The sequence below is a fragment of the Chrysochloris asiatica genome, unplaced genomic scaffold (assembly GCF_000296735.1).
Source record: "Chrysochloris asiatica unplaced genomic scaffold, ChrAsi1.0 scaffold00281, whole genome shotgun sequence".
NCBI lineage: Eukaryota > Metazoa > Chordata > Mammalia > Afrosoricida > Chrysochloridae > Chrysochloris > Chrysochloris asiatica.
This window is the reverse complement of record NW_006408799.1, coordinates 326,363-343,158: the sequence shown is the minus strand read 5'-3', so window position 1 is coordinate 343,158 and position 16,796 is coordinate 326,363. Positions and strand designations below refer to the sequence as shown.

The window sequence follows — 16,796 nt, the reverse complement described above, 5'->3', positions numbered from 1 at the left end:
CAACTGTCACAATAGTAAACGTAGAAGTTTTATAACAAAAACGTGGAAGTAGTTAATCTTACAGTCCAGAAGCAGAGGACCCTAGGACCATCAAGGGAGAAGAGCACAAGCGGAATGCAGGACCTTATCCAGAAAAATGTTTACATGTGCTTTATTGACTATCCAGAGAAGCAGCAAAACCAGAGATGGAGGCAGAGATGGGAACATGGGGAGAGGGAGCAGCTGAGGACTCTAGACTCATGGAAAGAGAGGGACTGGGTGCTAGTGGCCAGGAGGCATGCTTGCAAAATGTACCCTATGACTGTTTAAATTACATATTCCTCAGTATGTTTGTGTACATCTCCCCACAGTCCCCCACCCTACCCCCAAAAAAAGAAAACAGAGGGAATGGAAGCAAATACTGTTGAATGATGATGCATGGAAGAGATTATAATCATTGCAATGAAACAATGGTATAAAGCTAATGTTCTCCCATGTAAACTATCACTCAGTTCACAATAAAAAAAATTTTTAAATAAAGTTATGGTCTTTGATCTTCATCACTGACTATTTTAAGTCCTCTTTGCTTTCAGTAAGTAAGGCTGTATCATTTGCATAACACAGGTTGTTAATGAGTCTTTCTTCAACCCTGATGCCACATTTTTCTTCTCAGATAATTTGCTCAGCATATAGATTGAATAAATATAGTGAAATAATGCAATTTGTCACACACCTTTCTAAATTTTAAACCACTTGGTGTTCCCTTGTTTTATTCAAACAACTGCCTCTTGGTCTATGTACAGGTTTCTCAGGAGCACAATTAAGTGCTGTCCATAGCTTGTCATGATCCACACAATGAAAGCCTTTGCATAGTCAATAAAGCACATGTAAACATTTTTCTGGTATTTTCTGCTTTCAGCCAAGATCTGTCGGACGTCAGCAATGATATCCTTCGTTCCACGGCCTCTTCTGAATCCGGCTTAAATTTCTGGCAATTATGTCGATGTTCTCTTGCAATCATTTTTTTAAATCTTAAGCAAAATTTTACACAAATGTAACATTCATGAAATGGTCTGATAACTTCATTTTGCTGGCTCTCCTCTCTTTGGATTGGGCACACATATGGATCTCTCCCAGTTGGCTGGCCACGTAGCTGTCTTCCAAATTTCTTGGCATAGACAGCTGACCACTTCCAATGTTGCCTCTATGACTGCAACTTCTCAATTAGTGGAGCCTGGTGGTGCTGGGGGTTGGACGCTGGACTGCTAAATGCAAGCCACTCGGCATTAAAAAGATGACGCCATGTACTCCTGCGAAGACGTGGTCTTGGAAACGCATGGTAGGGCTGGAATTGATTCAGTGGGAGATTGGGTGTTGCCATGGCGCTCGGTGTCTGGTTTCTCACTACTACAACCTGTGTGGCCGTCCCTGTCCTGAGACACCCATTCGTACCACTTCAGATCGTTTACTGGGAACAAAGCTCAACAAGTGGATGTGGCAGTTGGCACAGGAGCAGTGACAGGGAGCCCATGGGTCCCATAGCCTCTGGTCCCACAGACCCTTCCACCACTCGCGGGGGCGTACCTGAGATGGAGCCAAGTAGCACGCTACTCTTGATGTACTTGTAGACATACTCGTAGCTCTGGGCTTTCAGCGGGGAGCCCGTAGACAGAATTGTGTGAAGCGTCTGGAGGTTGTGAGTTTCCACTAGAAGGCAGAATTGCCCAAAGATTAAAACTAAATTCAGGGCCTTATGCCCTGCCTGCATGCAGGAAATGCCCCCACTACAATGGGTTTAAGACCTTGGCTTGCTATTCAAGTCACAAGCAGATTCAGAGGCGTAATTACCTGGTTTCATGTTTCTGTCTTCGAGCACGGACAGCCACTTGGCTCCAGTTCCCAGGATAGTGATGCTAACAGCAAAAGGGGCGGCAGGAAGGAAAGAACAAGACACTTTTTAGGGCTCTGAAAGGTGACACACGTCAAAGCTTTCTAAGGTTAGTGAATTCTTTCTGACGGGTTTGCATACACCAGGCCACCTCGCTTTCTAGGGGGACTTGTGAGTGAGCCGGGGCACCGTGCTGACTCTGATGAACAGGTCCTCCCTGAATCTCCAGCAGAGGACCAGCTCTCCTGGGCATCTGGTCCACTGAAAACCATCATCTGCACACAAGCCAATGGCCTTCCCTAGACTGTATTCATCTCGGGGACCATGGACCCCTCACCTCATATGCCCACTTTTAACAGGTGCGTGACACCAACTTCTCAGCCCAGCCTCTTTCCTCAAACAAGTTGACAGTTCATGAAACTTAGAAAACGGTGGTTCTCGGTACACATTTAGAATTTAGTGTCATTTTTCCCTGAATTCGCATGGGCTGGAACCACGGGCAGGAACCGAGAAGGACAGTGAGGCTGGGGCAGGACCAAGCAGTGTTTCACTCTGCTGTACAGGTGGTTGCTCTCAGTTAGAACCAACTCAACACCACCCAACACCACCATGCTGACCTTTAAACTCAGAGAACGCTACAGTAAACATAAGCCATTATGATGTGATGGTGCCAAGGCCTTCCCCGTCTTTCCTTCAACCGATTCTCTTCTTTTGAAAACTGAGTCTGCTCATCCTTAAGGATGACGTCTGACACCTAGAATCAACCTACTAAACACACCCACTTGCAACATGAGTCAACTCATGCATTGATGCTTGCCTAAGTACATGCTAAACCTAGAAAAATTTTGGCCCTAACCCTGTCCACAATATTCCAATAGTGCTCATGGCCCACCTCAATGGAGAAGAAAAATCATCTTGTCAAAAACTCAGAGGTTCCACTATCAAGCATGTTAATAGATCTATGAGCTGGTACTACAACCACTGCCAATAAAGATTTCATTCCTGAATTTATGAGGCACAGGCAGGGTATTTTGAGGATGACCAGTCCCACCAAGTCTGAAGTCGCTCCTCTCGCCACAAACAATAGCACTGGAGAGACGGCATTTGATTTACCATTCAGTCACTCCCCACAGGATGGGCGGCAAGGGGACCCTGCACCCGATGACTCCGTTAACTGTCCCTGGCAGTCACAATGAGGGCTTTAACCTGGCAATTTGTCCAAGGAGTCTCACCTCAGCACGTTACCATGCGTACATGCTCACACACATACATAACTACATACACACACCCCTCACTCATATACCCTAACCTAGACACACACTCACATTCATACATACAACACACTCAAGCATGGTACCATGTGTACACAGCACACATACACACACAACCACACACACCTACGGCTCACTCATTGTTATGTGCCTGCTCACTCATACACCCTAATTTATACACATACTCACTCTCATACGCACGCTCACATATTATTCCATATACACAAAAACACAACACACATAACCACACGCATGTACTACTCATTCATACACCCTAACCTATACACAGTCACATTCACAACACACCTCACAAACATGCATGTTACTACGTGTACATATGCACGCACACAGCCACATGTACACAGTACACATTCATACACACTAATCTACACACATTCACACATATGCCTCACAAGCATGCATGTTATCATGTGTACATATGGACACACAGCCACATGTACAAGGAACTCACACCCTAACTTATATACTCACATATACACCTCACAAACATGCATGTTATCATGTGTACACATGCACGTACAGAGCCACATGTACATGGTACTCACACACCCTAACCTACACACACGCACACACACTCCTTGTGTCCTCCATCCTGTCACCTCATGAACACTGAGCCCCAATGATGCCCGTTTTCTGCTCACAAGAAAGACTGGAGCCTGGCATAATGGAATTCAGAGTACAGATCTTCACACCATTGCCGTTCCCAGAGACTTTATTAACCTTTCTGTGGAAACAATCTCATTAGGAAGTAACCTTCCCTTCGAGTATCCGGGAGCCAAATGCAGAATTTAAATATGGCATGAGCCAAGCACAGTTACATTTAAATATTAATGGTTATGGATTTTAAAACATTCCTGCTTCCTATTGTCTCCCCACGGATGGTGGAATTACATGTCAAGTAAGGAGGCCACTTCAGGGCCTGGCAGGCCAGAATGACCCACCACAGTGATCAAACTCAAGTCCTGATGATTAATTCATTGGCAAAGAAAGCCCTACTGAGGCTGGGTGTCTGACATTCTCTAACAAGGAGCCAGGGGGAGGGAGAGGGGCCACTGGAACCTCCTGGCACTGGGGGAGGTGCCGGGCACTTGCATTTTCACTGACTTCTGCCTCTACTCCCTGGGATCCCCATTTGCCCTTCAGCCAAGGAAGGAAAGATCGTTTGACAGGTTAAGGAAGCTGGGGGCTGCGTGCTAGCCCAACACAGTAAGAGCAGGCAGTGGGGTGGGCCTTGCCCAGACTCTGGAGAAAGGGGTGGACAGTCAACAAGGGAAAGACACTGCACCTGCCATTTCTGACCTGGCCTTCACTGCTCCCTGACGACAGGTGCAGGCTCAGCCTTTATTTCACTTTTGTGTACCTTTAGAGGGCCTCGATGGTCCTCCTATTGGAAATGGACTATGTGGCCCACTGCCTCCATGAACAACCGTCTCCTTTGCCACGAGAGCAGAAACCCATTACTGACGGTTTAGAGTAAAGAGTCCATGGGAGAACGGCAAAGTGTCCCGAAGACAACCCCGTGGTTTCTCACAGGGCTTTGGGTCTGACAGTAACGGTCCCTCAGTGACGCCGGTTTTGTTGCAGCAGTACCTACCCTATCCTGTCCACCAGGTCCCAGAGCACATTGGGCGTGGGGATCAGCGGGGAGCCATCGTACAAGGCCACAGAGGCACCTGTGGCGAGGGCAGACACCATCCAGTTCCACATCATCCAGCCGACCTGGAACGGGCACAGGGATTGCAGGGTAAGACAAGGGCCGGGCCACTCACATTTCTCTAGAAAAGAACCATCTCCTTAGAATGCACGATACTTGGAAGTAGGAATGCCACGTCTGGGATTTGATCTTGCAAAGCTACACATGTGGGAGCACAGACAACTACATGACTGGTGACGGCCTGTCTAGCACGGCTTCAATGACATCACCACGGGAGGATGTGGCCCAACATGGTGCAGATACTCCCTGTTGTTCCTGCATTCAATGTGCTAACCCCCATACAACACTGAGGCCCAAACCTGGTGCTCAGCACACGCTCCAACTCAGCCACAGTGCAGCTGTGAAAAAGGCTGAGGCATAGGCTGACGTGGACAACCTCTCAGCTGCTGTCCAGGGGTGGAACGAACACAACCAAGTATGTGCTGTAAGCTGGTCATGGAAAAAATCTGACCCACCCACCACCAAGACTTGTGGAGGTCTCCATCAGCACATGCCTAAAGCAGGACCACAGAGGGTGCCCGGGCCCTGGAAGGCACCAGCCTCTTGCCCTGGAGCCCATCTTAAGTGCCTGAGAGCTTTCCCATAGGCAAGTAGAGCTTTTTTTTTTTTTAAAAAAAAAAAAAAAAGGTAGGTACAGACCCACCAAGAGGGAGGTTGTGGGGGCGCGGAGGGCAGTACAGCAGGCTCACCGTGGTGTAGTACAGGATGATGTCACCGTGGCCCATGTTACCGTGCAGGACGTGCTCCTTCAGGTGCTGGATCAGGGTGCCCTGCAGGGGAAGGGGACATAGTATGAGACAGGATGCTGACTGTCGAAGGTGGACAAAGCTATGCTGCCCACCCAGAGTGAAGAGGAAGTGAGCCTCCACCTCCCCCTGGAGGAAGCTCCTTCCAAGCACAGGGCGGGCAGTTACTCCGTCACTGCTGCCTCAGAACCAATGCTCTGCCTCCCAGACAGCTGAGGCAGGCAGAAAATGACATCACTGAGATGAGAGGACAGGAGAACAGGCTCAGGGCGGCCACATGCATCCCCCAGACAAGGGCTGTGCCCAACAGTGCAAGTCAGACTGTGGACACGCGCACAGGTCACCTGTCACTGGTCCCAGGTTGGAACCCCAGCTCAGGGGCCCACTTCTGACGGGACATCACAGGCCCTGCTTCCAGCTAAAACTAGCACCTGGCACATGAGGGAGCTCATCAGACACCTGCAGGACAAATAGGCTGCCTTCACCCAACCCACGGTCACCAACGTCCAAGGCAAGTCCTACAACACTCAGAGCAGTCACTTGGGGTGAGTGTTGAACAACGTGGGCACAAAACACTTCCCAGGGTCTCTCTCAACATTTACCAAGTGAACCCACGGAACAGGGAGCGTCAGTAGACTGGTAGGAAATGGAATTAAAAGACAGTGGAGACCCTAGGACCATCAAGGGAGAAGAGCACAAGCGGAATGCAGGACCCTATCCAGAGAAGCAGGGACACCACAGCTAGAGACAGAGATGGGGATTTGGAGAGACGGAGCGACTAAGGACTCTAGATTCAAGGAAAGAGGAGGACTAAGAGCTGGCGGCCAGGAGATAGACTTGCAGAAGAATGTGCCCTTTGGTGGTGTAAATTATTACATACGCCTGAGTGTTTTAACAAACAAAAAAAAGAGCTAAAATGAAGAGAGAGAAATACTGTTATCCGATGGTGTCATGGAGGGGATTATAATCATTGTAATGAAACAAGGTGTATGATTTATTGAATGTAAAACTGATGATCTGCCCTGTAAACTTTCACTCAAATCACAATAAAAACATTGAAAAAAAAGACAACAGAATCTTCCTACAAACTTTTGTGTACAAGCCTATAATAAATCCCTCCTCCCTTCCTGGTACGGCACTATGGGTTTAATGCACCAGACTGCAAAGCCATTTGAGCTGCAAGTTCGGTGGTTCAAGCTCACCAGCTGCTCCTCGGAAACCCTATACAGGGTTGCTATGTGTCGGAGTCAACTCGACGGCACTTAACATCAACAACCCTTTTTAATTTACAATCAGTATCTTCATCCATTACGTATGCTTCAAGCCTGGCATGTTTCTGACGCCACCTTGATTCACGAGTTCAGTATCTGCATGCTCTCCAATGCGTAAAACAAACAGGGCTTTACCTTATTCTCATATCCACAGCCTCAGCCTCTTCCTTAAATACTCATGGCCGAGCCTCAACACGTTCCTTGAGTGCAGCAGCTGTTCAGTGTCTCTAGGAAGACTTTTTTTTTTTTTAAGTTATAGAGAGAAAAAAAAGAAGCTATTTTCTGAGACTGGCCCTAGACAACAAACCATAAATGAACAAACCAGGCACACAGCCCACCCAGTGAACCACAAAGGCCTCCACTGGTCGGGCTTCACCTGGATCTTTGCAAGGAGGTTGTCAAGAGACTGCTTAGATCTGAGATCTAAGTGTCCCAGTCAAGATTACCAGCACCCAGCAGCCACGAGGCAGGCTTGCAGAATGTGCCCTTTGGGTGTTTAAATGATTATCTATCCATGAGTGTTTCTGTGTCCATTCAAAAAAATAATAATAAACAGAGAGAATAGAAGCAAATACTGTTGAATGATGATGCATGGAAGGGATTGTAATCATTGCAGTGAAATGAAATACCATAGGATAAGGGTAAAACCAAAGTTCTCCCATACAAACGATCACTCCATTCACAATAAAAACTTAAAAAGAAAAAAATTACCAGCACCACCAAATCCACTGTCACTCAGTGGGGGTCCCGACTCAAAGCGACCTTGGTAGACAAAGAGCTGCCCACATAGCTCCCACAGCTGTGAATCTTTAAAGAAGTGAACTGACACGTCTTCCTCCCAAGGGGCAGCGAGTGGATTTGAACCATCGACCTTTGATGAACAGCCTGATATTTAACCCACTGTGCGCCAGGGCTCCTTCTGAAAAGACGACAGTCTAGGAAACCTATGGGGCAGCTCTTCTTTGGCACATGCGGTCATTGTGAGTCAGAATTAACTCACTGATACTTCACCAAGTGAAAAACAAAACCTCAACTTCCTTGAATCTTCCACAACCTAAATAGACCAATGAGCCAACTATGTTATAGCTAATGGATTTTTAGGGCATTCACTTTGCAAAAAAACACTAAAAATAAAAGTAGTTAAATGTTTCTGGTTTTCCTATGTTGCCTGTTGTCTCTGAAAGTTCTGCCCCTTGTTGGCTCTGTGGATGGTAAACAGGGCCACACCTCAGCAGAGCAGGAGGGTGGAGACACCCAGTAAGGAGGGTGACCGTGCCGTGGCATGACTGAATGAATGGGGCGGAGGGGGCTGCAAGGACATTTCATTCCCACTGAAAAGTAACCTGGGTTTTGAGCAATGTTACTTTCAAAGCAGAAATAAAGTCTGAGGTCCCCTGAACTCCCATTCCACCCTGTTTGTTCATAAGTCACCAACTGGGCATGTGTGTTTGTGTGTTTATAAATGTGTTGGTTTTTTGGAACCATTTTTGACTGAAAGAAAAGTTGGGACAACGGTGCCCCACGCCCCATACCTTTAGACCGTATAGTACCTGTGACACTGATATATTCGCATCACCTCGAGTCCATACAAGTAGACACTGTCACTTCATTGTGCTTCACAGACACTGAGGTTTTTACAAGTGGAAAGTTTGGGCCAGCCCTGCGTCAAGCCAATCTACCAGCCCTGTTCGCACAACAGCCTGTGCTCACTTCATGTCTCTGTGTCCCAGGCAGGTTACATTACTGCAGACTTTTTCATCATGCCATGGTACACTTCACACACGGTACAACATCAGGTAACTTCTATACGCTGGGAAGCCAAACCTACCGCCCATCTGTCAGTTTGTCCACTGTGGTGGCTTGAGTGTGCTGTGCTGCTAGACGCTCTGCCTCTAGTATTTGAAATGCCATCAGGGTCACCCATGGGGGACAGATTTCAGTAGAGCTTCCAGAATAAGATGGACTAGGAAGAAAGAGTGGTTAGCCACTGGAAACCTTATGAACAGCAGCAAAACATTGTTAGGTACGCTGCTGGAAGATGAGCCCTTGAGGTTGGAAGGCATTCGAAACACAACAGGGGCAGAGCTGCCTTCTCAAAGGAGAACAGAATTGATCATAATGACATGAAGGGAGTAAAGCTTTTGAGACCTTCAGATGCTGGTGAGGCACAACTCACAATGAGGAGAAACAACAGCAAGTATCCATTAATAATCGGAGCATGGAAGGTACGAAGTATAAATCTAGCAAAACCAGAAGTTGTCAAAAATTAAATGGAACGCATAAATATATCCTAGGCATTACAGAGCTGAGATGGAACGGTATTGGTTTTGAATCAGACAATCATATGGTTTACTATGCTGGAAAGGATAAATTCAAGAGGAATGGTATAGCATTCATCATCAAAAGGATATTTCAATGTCTACCTTGAAGTACAATGCTGTCTGTAATAAGATAATATCCATATACCTACAAGGTAGACCAGTTAATACCCTATTATTCGCATTTACACATCAACCACTAAAGCCAGTGAAGATGAAACTAAAGAGTTCTACCAACTTCGTCAGTGTGAAATTGACCAAGCATGCAATCAAGAAGTACTGATAGTTACTGGTGATTACAGTGCAAAGGCTGGAAACAAACAGGAAGGGTCAGCAGTTGCAAAATAAGGCCTTGGTGATAGAAATGATGCTGCAGATGATCTGACAAGAGTTTTGCAAAACCAACGACTTCTTCATTGCAAATACCTTTTTCAAAAACATAAAAGGCAACTATAAACATGGACCTCACCAGATGGAATACACAGAAATCAAACTGACTACATCTGAGGGAAGAGACAGTGGAAAAACTCAGTACCAACATGCAAAACAAGGCCAGAGGAATACTGTGGAAGAGACCATCAATTGCTCATATGCAAATGGATATTAAAGAAAATTAAAACAAGTCCAGGAGAATCAAAATATCACCTTGAACAAATCTAACCTGAATATAGAGGCCAATCTCAACAAGAGATCTGATACATTAGACACTACTGACCAAAGACCAGAAGAGCTGTGAGATGACATCAAGAACATGATACAGGAAGAAAGCAAAAGGTCATTTAAAAGACAGGAAAGAAAAAAAACACCAAGGTAGATGAGACTCTGAAGCTTGTTCTTGAACATAATGATGCTAAAATGAATGGAAGAAATAAGGAGGTAAAAGAGATGAAGAGAAAAATTCCAAAGAGCAGATTGATACAACAAAGTGAAATATAATGAAATGTGCAAAGACGTGAAGTTAGAAAGCTGAAAGGGGAGAACATGCTCAGCATTTCTCAAGCTAAAAGAATTGAAGGAACCAATCCAAACCTCAGCTTACAATATTGACAGAAGTACTGATGAATGATGCAGAAAGCATCAAAAGAAAATGGAAGGAATACACAGTCACTGTACCAAAGAGAAATAATACATGTTCAACCATTTCAAGGAGCATGTGATCACGAACTGATGCTACTGAAGGAAGAAGTCCAAGGGGCACTGAACACAGTAGCAAAAAATAAGGACCCAGAAATTAATGGAATAAAAATTTAAACCTTTCAACCTATGCCAAGAAATTTGGAAGACAGCTACCTGGCTAATCAAATGGAAGAGATCCTTAATTGTGACCATTCCAAAAAGAGGTGACCCAACAAAGTGGGGAAATCATCTAACTACATAATTAATACCATTGAAAAGCTACTGTAACCGTACAACAGAGAAATTGCAAAAGTTCAAGGCACGCGGAGAGACTTCTCTCACACTTCAGACATGTTACCAGGAGGGACCAGTCCCTGGAGAAGGACATCGTATTTGGTCAGAGAAAAGACGAAAATCCCCAATGACGTGGACCGGCAGGAGGAATGGGCTCAAAGGTAACAACAACTGTGAGGTGGGTGCAGGACACGGCAGAGTTTAGTTCGGCTGTGCACAGGGTCACTATGAGTCAGAACCACTTCAACAGCACCTAACAACAGCAAGAGGGAAGTCAAACATTGTGTGTGACTCACACATTGATTATGATCCTCAATGGATTTAGTGGCCTGGAACCAAACCCATGACTTCTGCCTGTACTTTCCCAAGATATCCTTAGTGTGCACCCAGTGTCTGTCCCAGGACATACTCCATGTAGCTGGCGTGTCTCCTTGGGCCCCTCTAGGCTGTGCCAGTGTCTACACGGCTGGGAGGGAGTCCTGGGATATCAGTTGGAAGAACACAGCATGTTCAGGATCCATGCTGGTGCTGCTGACCCTGAGCACCTGCCCAACACCCATCTGTTGAGGCTCTCTCCCCACTTCCTTAACTCTTGAGAGGAAGTGACCCTACATAGCCGGACAAGCAGGGGAGAGTGGGCACAGCATCGACATCCATTCTCCTTCGTCCCTTCTGCCCCCCACTACTGTGTCTGAGCAGATGTGTTGTCTGTGGCTGGTATATTTCATAGCCTGCTACTCCATCCTCAGGGAATCCAAGCCATGCAGTAATGAAGCTCTCTAACCTTCTAGCCGCCCTAGAGAACACTCGGTAAAGAGCTGTGTGTGGCTTCAAAGTGATTCACATGTAGATGTTTCCTTTTTATGAGAGGGGAGTTAAACTGCTTCTGGGCACAGACAGCTACTACAAAAGCTAAATGAGGTAGAATAAGAGAAATTCTGTTTTATCCTCAAATCCCACCATCTTATGGAGCATTAGTTGGGAAGCTGATTGGGAACAAGAGGTTGCCCCGCCTGGACTATGGCCTTCTTCTGAGTGTGTGGAGACAGAGCGATCATAGGGGCTGACCAAGGCGCTGCAGTTTTCCTCCTTCCCACAGGAACGTCCTGTCTCCTGCTTCAAGGAGAAGCTTCCAGGGAAGCTAGGAAATCAGACATGGGGAGGACTTGAAAAGCCCAGAGCAGTGTGAGAATCAGAGCCTCCCACAGGTGTGGAACACTGCTAAGAAAGAAGAGGCAGAGTGAAGTGCACCCTTTGGGCCCAGGGTCCCTATGCGGAGAACCTCCCAGACTGATGACGAGACACATAGGAATCTCCAAAGGAGGCCAGGACCCTGCATGTGGACCACTAGCCTACTTGTTATTGTTAAGTACCGTGGAGTCGGTTCTGACTCATAGTGACCCCGCACAGGGTTTACAGGGCTGCAAATCTTTACGGGAGCAGAAAGCCTCATGTTTCTCCTGCAGAACAGCTGGTAGTTTCGAACTGCGGAACTTGAGGTTAGCAGCCCGATTCGTAACCACTATACTACTAGCCTACTAGAGGGTGCAAAAATAACCTTGTCTGTTAAAGCCAAAACCAGAGAGAAAAAAGCTTGCCTCCAAGTCCTGGGGCAGAACAGTGTCAGACAAGGTACAAGGTGATAGAGGGTCTCAGACACGATGCATTCACTCAGGAATTTCATTTCAGAGGCGAAACCTGGCAGAAGCCCAGTGACGAGATAAGTAGGCGTGGTGTACCTTCTGACAGAAAGGGACTGAGGAGGACACAAGGGCTGGACTCACCATCTGGATCTCATCCCAAGTCAGCCTCACTCAAACAAGAGCCCATCTGCAAAGCTCTGGGTCTGTGTACTTCCCAACTGTCAAAGGCGGGGAAGGAAGATTCAGGAAGGCTGAGAAGCCCCTCAGATTATAGGACACTGAGGGTACGGGGTGCCATCCAGGACAGCCCCCAAACTGGCCACAGCTGAATACGGACTGTGTGTTCAATGATGGTACTGTGCCGACCCTAACTCCCTGAGTTGGAGGATTACATTGTGGTGCAGTGAGAAAACGTGTTTCTTCTCAGGAGCTACATGCTGAAGCATCAAGGGAAAAGGGTCATGGTACCTGCAATTCCCTCTGGAAGGACTCAGCACAACACGACACCCTAATGGTGGCTGCGTACTCACACAGGAAGAGAAGGCCAAGTGTCCGAATGCTGACGCAGCCAAAGGGCACTGCAGGGGCCCGCACATTGTTCTCACTGCGGCTCTCCAGGTTTGAAACGTTTCCAAAATGAAAACGCTACAATGTACTGGCCGAACTATGTAAGTCTCAAGCTGCATGCTTACTTTGCTGTTGTTAAATGCCATCGAGTCGGTTTCAACTCACTGTGACCCCATGTAGGGTTTGTGAGGAGTAGTTGATGGGTTTGAACCACTGACCTTGTACTTAGCCATTCAGAGCTTATCCTACAGTACCATACGAGGACTCTGAATGCTTACTAGTAAAATATTTTATAAGGAGTTGGAATAAAGTTAGGTTGTTTCTTTTTTAGAAGCTATTCTTTTAACTTTATTATGTGCCATCATTACTTTTGTTGTTGTGAACTGAGTGACAGTTTACATTGGGAGAACATCGGCTTTACATCATCGATTCATTGCACTGATTACAATCTCCCCTGTACATCATCATTCAACATAGTTGCTTCCATTCCCTCTATTCATCTTTTTTGGGGGGGAGGCAGGGGAGAGGAGGGAGATGTACATAAAAACACCAGGAATATATAATTTAAACAACTAAAGGGCACATTTTGCAATCCCACTTCCTGGCCACCAGCCCTCAGTCTTTCTCTTTCCATGAGTCTAGAGTCCTCAGCTGCTCCTTCTCTCCATGTCCTCATCTCTGCCTCCATCTCTGGTGTCGCTGCTTCTCTGGATAGGGTTCTGCATTCCGCTTATGCTCTTCTCCCTTGAAGGTCCTAGGGTCCTCTGTTTCTGGACTGTAAGATTAACTACTCCACCATTTTTATTACAAAACTTCTACCTTTACTATACTATTGTGAAAGTCACAATTAGTCTTAACACTCACTCAGTATTGAATCATAAGAATCTTACCCCTATTACTTTTCACCAGACCCGTCTAGATAAAGTTAGGCCTTGATGGAACCAGTAGGTGAGAAGCAGGCATGCTAAAGTCTCCCTCAGTCAATCACACCTTCTCACACAACCCACACTCAGAGTATGATCCACAATGCTGTCCCCAACAAGCGTATGACCAAAACTTCCTTATACCCATACCTCTTACAACTGCACATGTGCTGGTGTTTTCTGATCCTGCCCATTCCAGCTCATTCTGCTCAAGCCCCATACATTGAATCCACTGCAGCATCCCACCCAGTGTGGAAATCCCTGGTCAAGCCAGTATGCTCTGTGTGGGTTCCAAGCTCCCCTGAGCTTGTCTGAAAGGAGCTGTTCATCGAAAGGCCAACAGTTGGAAAGCTGCAGCGGCTCCATGGGAGAAAGATGCGTCCATCTGCTCCCAAAAGGATGAGTCTTGCAGACCCTACAGGACAGTTCTACCTGCCTGACAGGGTCACGATCAGTCAGATTAAGACTGTTTAAATGATGGCAGGAGCCACACAGCTCAACGACTCTCAGCGGCCCTGCATTAGAGACCCTCACTCTGGTACCTCCACATGAAGGGGGCTGCATGCTGGAACCCCCAGGGGTAAGAGGTGGTCTGATGACAGGGACGACTGCCATCACACAATACGAATGCCGACCCGGACACCTACCCCAGCTGAGTGCACCATGCACTTGGGGGAGCCCGTTGTGCCCGAGGAGAACATGATGAAGAGTGGGTGGTTGAAGGGCAGCTGCTCAAACTCCAGCTGCGGCGCCTGCTCGCCTTTCCCAGTGGCAAGAAAGTCGTCGAGGAACATGCTGTGGGCAAAAATCAGGGAGACAGATATGAGCATTCACCCTTTACCAGCGGAGCTGGCCCAAGGACACAAGCCCAGGGACTCCGCGCTCGTACGGGTGACTCGTGCCCTAAAAAAGTTTAGGCACCAATCCTATCTCCTGGCCCCCTGGATCCATGTGAGGATGGTCACACAGGACCCCTGTCCTTTGGATCTGAGGGAGGGAGGGCACAGTGGACTCCTATCCCCTCTGGATCTGTGTGATGACCTCGGAACAACAGGGCTCTATGACATAAGATCAAGGCATAGTCTGAATGGGTAAAAGAGGGGAAATAATGTTAAGGTACCTGACTGTCTTGTGGATATTGGCGTTCCCTGCCTAGTATTGTAAAATAGACATCTGAGTGGGATAGAAAGGAATATGGGGAAATATGATTACAGAAAGCTAATAAGCCCATCTTTAGCCTATAACTGATTGGAATACCTACAAGGGGTTCCAGAACTTGCCCAGTGAAACAGGTCTCTTGCGGAGCCTATGTAAAGTATAGGGCCTTAGGTGGAATCCTAAGCCTCTCCTTCTTAGGTGGGACATTCCCACTTGAAGGACATTCAGGCCACCCTAGAGGAGCTGAACGAACAGAAGATACTTACTGAAATAAAGACCAGCAGGAAAAAAATAATAAATAAAAATCAGACTGGCTACTGCAAGAACAAGCAAGCTGTTCACCTGGGAGCTACAAGGCAAGCAATCAGGTCCCTTTAGAACAACATCCCCCTCCAAGACTGAAACTCAAAGGAAACACACAGCAGGCTTGTAAGCTCGCAGGGGCCAGCCGCACTGGTCTACTTGTGAGTGGAAGTGAGGGAAAGGCAGTAATGAAGACATGGGCTCAGTTCAACCATGTTCCATAGACTCCTGTCGACCTTGAGATGAAAGAAAAAAGAGGAAGGGCTGTTTGGTCAGAACTCTGGGGAGACTTGAGGACTCCAGAGCCCACGTATACTGACCTAGCCACTGGGGGCCAGAGCTGAGAATGAAGAGTCCAGCTGATATGTGGGGGGGGGAGGGAAGGCACGTCCAAAAATGCTGAAACTTGCAAACAGTACCTATTTGACCTATCTTGGATGGCTTGATGATCAGAACACAACTACAGGAAGATAAAATAAAGAAATTTGATACAGGAAGCAAATGTAAATTGCTACAATTTGATGAACTTGACCTTTACTTATGGATATTTGTTGTTGTTGCTAAGTGCCATGGAGTCAGGATCCAACTCATAGCAACCCTGTACAGAGTTCCTGTACAGGGCTTCTGAGGAGCAGCTGGTGAGTTGGAACTACTGGCCTTAATGGGACAAACCGACTTTGCAGTTTACCGCATTAATCCGCAGAGCCACACCAGAATATATAGTAGCTCATAATACCAACTGAGATCGAGCCTATCCCCTCTGTATACAGGGTTGATAGGGACAGGCAACTCAGACATTGGTTACCTAAAATGGAGGGGGGAGGGGGAGCTATAAAGGCACGAAGTGGCTGGCTTACAAGTTTTCAAGAGGGAGTTTAGTTTCAGAGTGTGCGGGGGGAGTGTGCAGAGTCCCCACTGAATAGTTTTCATCTTGTCTAGATGGGTCTGGTGATAGGATATGTAGATAGGATTCTTTTGATTCAATAGTGAGAAATTGTTAACGTGACTAATTGCAATTGTCAAAACTGTAAAGGCTGAAGTTGTGTAACAAAAGGGGGGAGTGGAATACCTAAAAGGGGTTCTAGAACTTGTCCTGTGAAATAAGCCTCTTGCGGAGCCTATGCAGTGTATAGGACCTTAGGTAGAATCCTGAACCCCATCCAGAACCTTCTGAGGTGGGACATTCCCACTAGGAAGGACAAGCAGACCAGTCTGGAACAGCTAGAGTGACAGAAGATACATCTTCAAAGAAAGATCATCAGGAAAAACCCAAAACAAAAATGGCAGTGTGATTGGCTATTATAAGAATAAGCAAGTTGTTTGCCTGGAAGTCATCAAGGCAAGCAATCAAGTCCCTTCGGGACAAACCCCCCTCTAAGACTGAAACTCAAAGGGAACACATCTGCAGGCAGATAAGCTTGCTGGCAACCACACTGGTCTACTAGTAAATAGAACAGAGGGAAAGGCAGCCATGAATAAATAGGCTAAGTTCAACCACAGTTTATTGATTCCTGTTGACCTGGAGATGAGAGAAGAGGAAGGGCTGGTTGGTCCAAAGTGTGGTGAGACCTGAGGACACTTGAG

General features: G+C 46.8%; 1 protein-coding gene across 1 annotated transcript in view; it reads right to left on the bottom strand.

The window, feature by feature from the left end:
* Window positions 1-16,796, bottom strand: part of AACS (acetoacetyl-CoA synthetase) — a 67,021-nt gene that overhangs the window by 16,001 nt on the left and 34,224 nt on the right. Inside the window, exons 8-12 of the mRNA XM_006874522.1 lie at window positions 14,399-14,546; window positions 5,563-5,643; window positions 4,754-4,878; window positions 1,828-1,892; window positions 1,564-1,686 (exon numbers count right to left, since the gene is read on the bottom strand). Coding sequence (XP_006874584.1) covers window positions 1,564-1,686; window positions 1,828-1,892; window positions 4,754-4,878; window positions 5,563-5,643; window positions 14,399-14,546 — 542 coding nt within the window. The remainder of the gene's footprint in view (window positions 1-1,563; window positions 1,687-1,827; window positions 1,893-4,753; window positions 4,879-5,562; window positions 5,644-14,398; window positions 14,547-16,796) is intronic.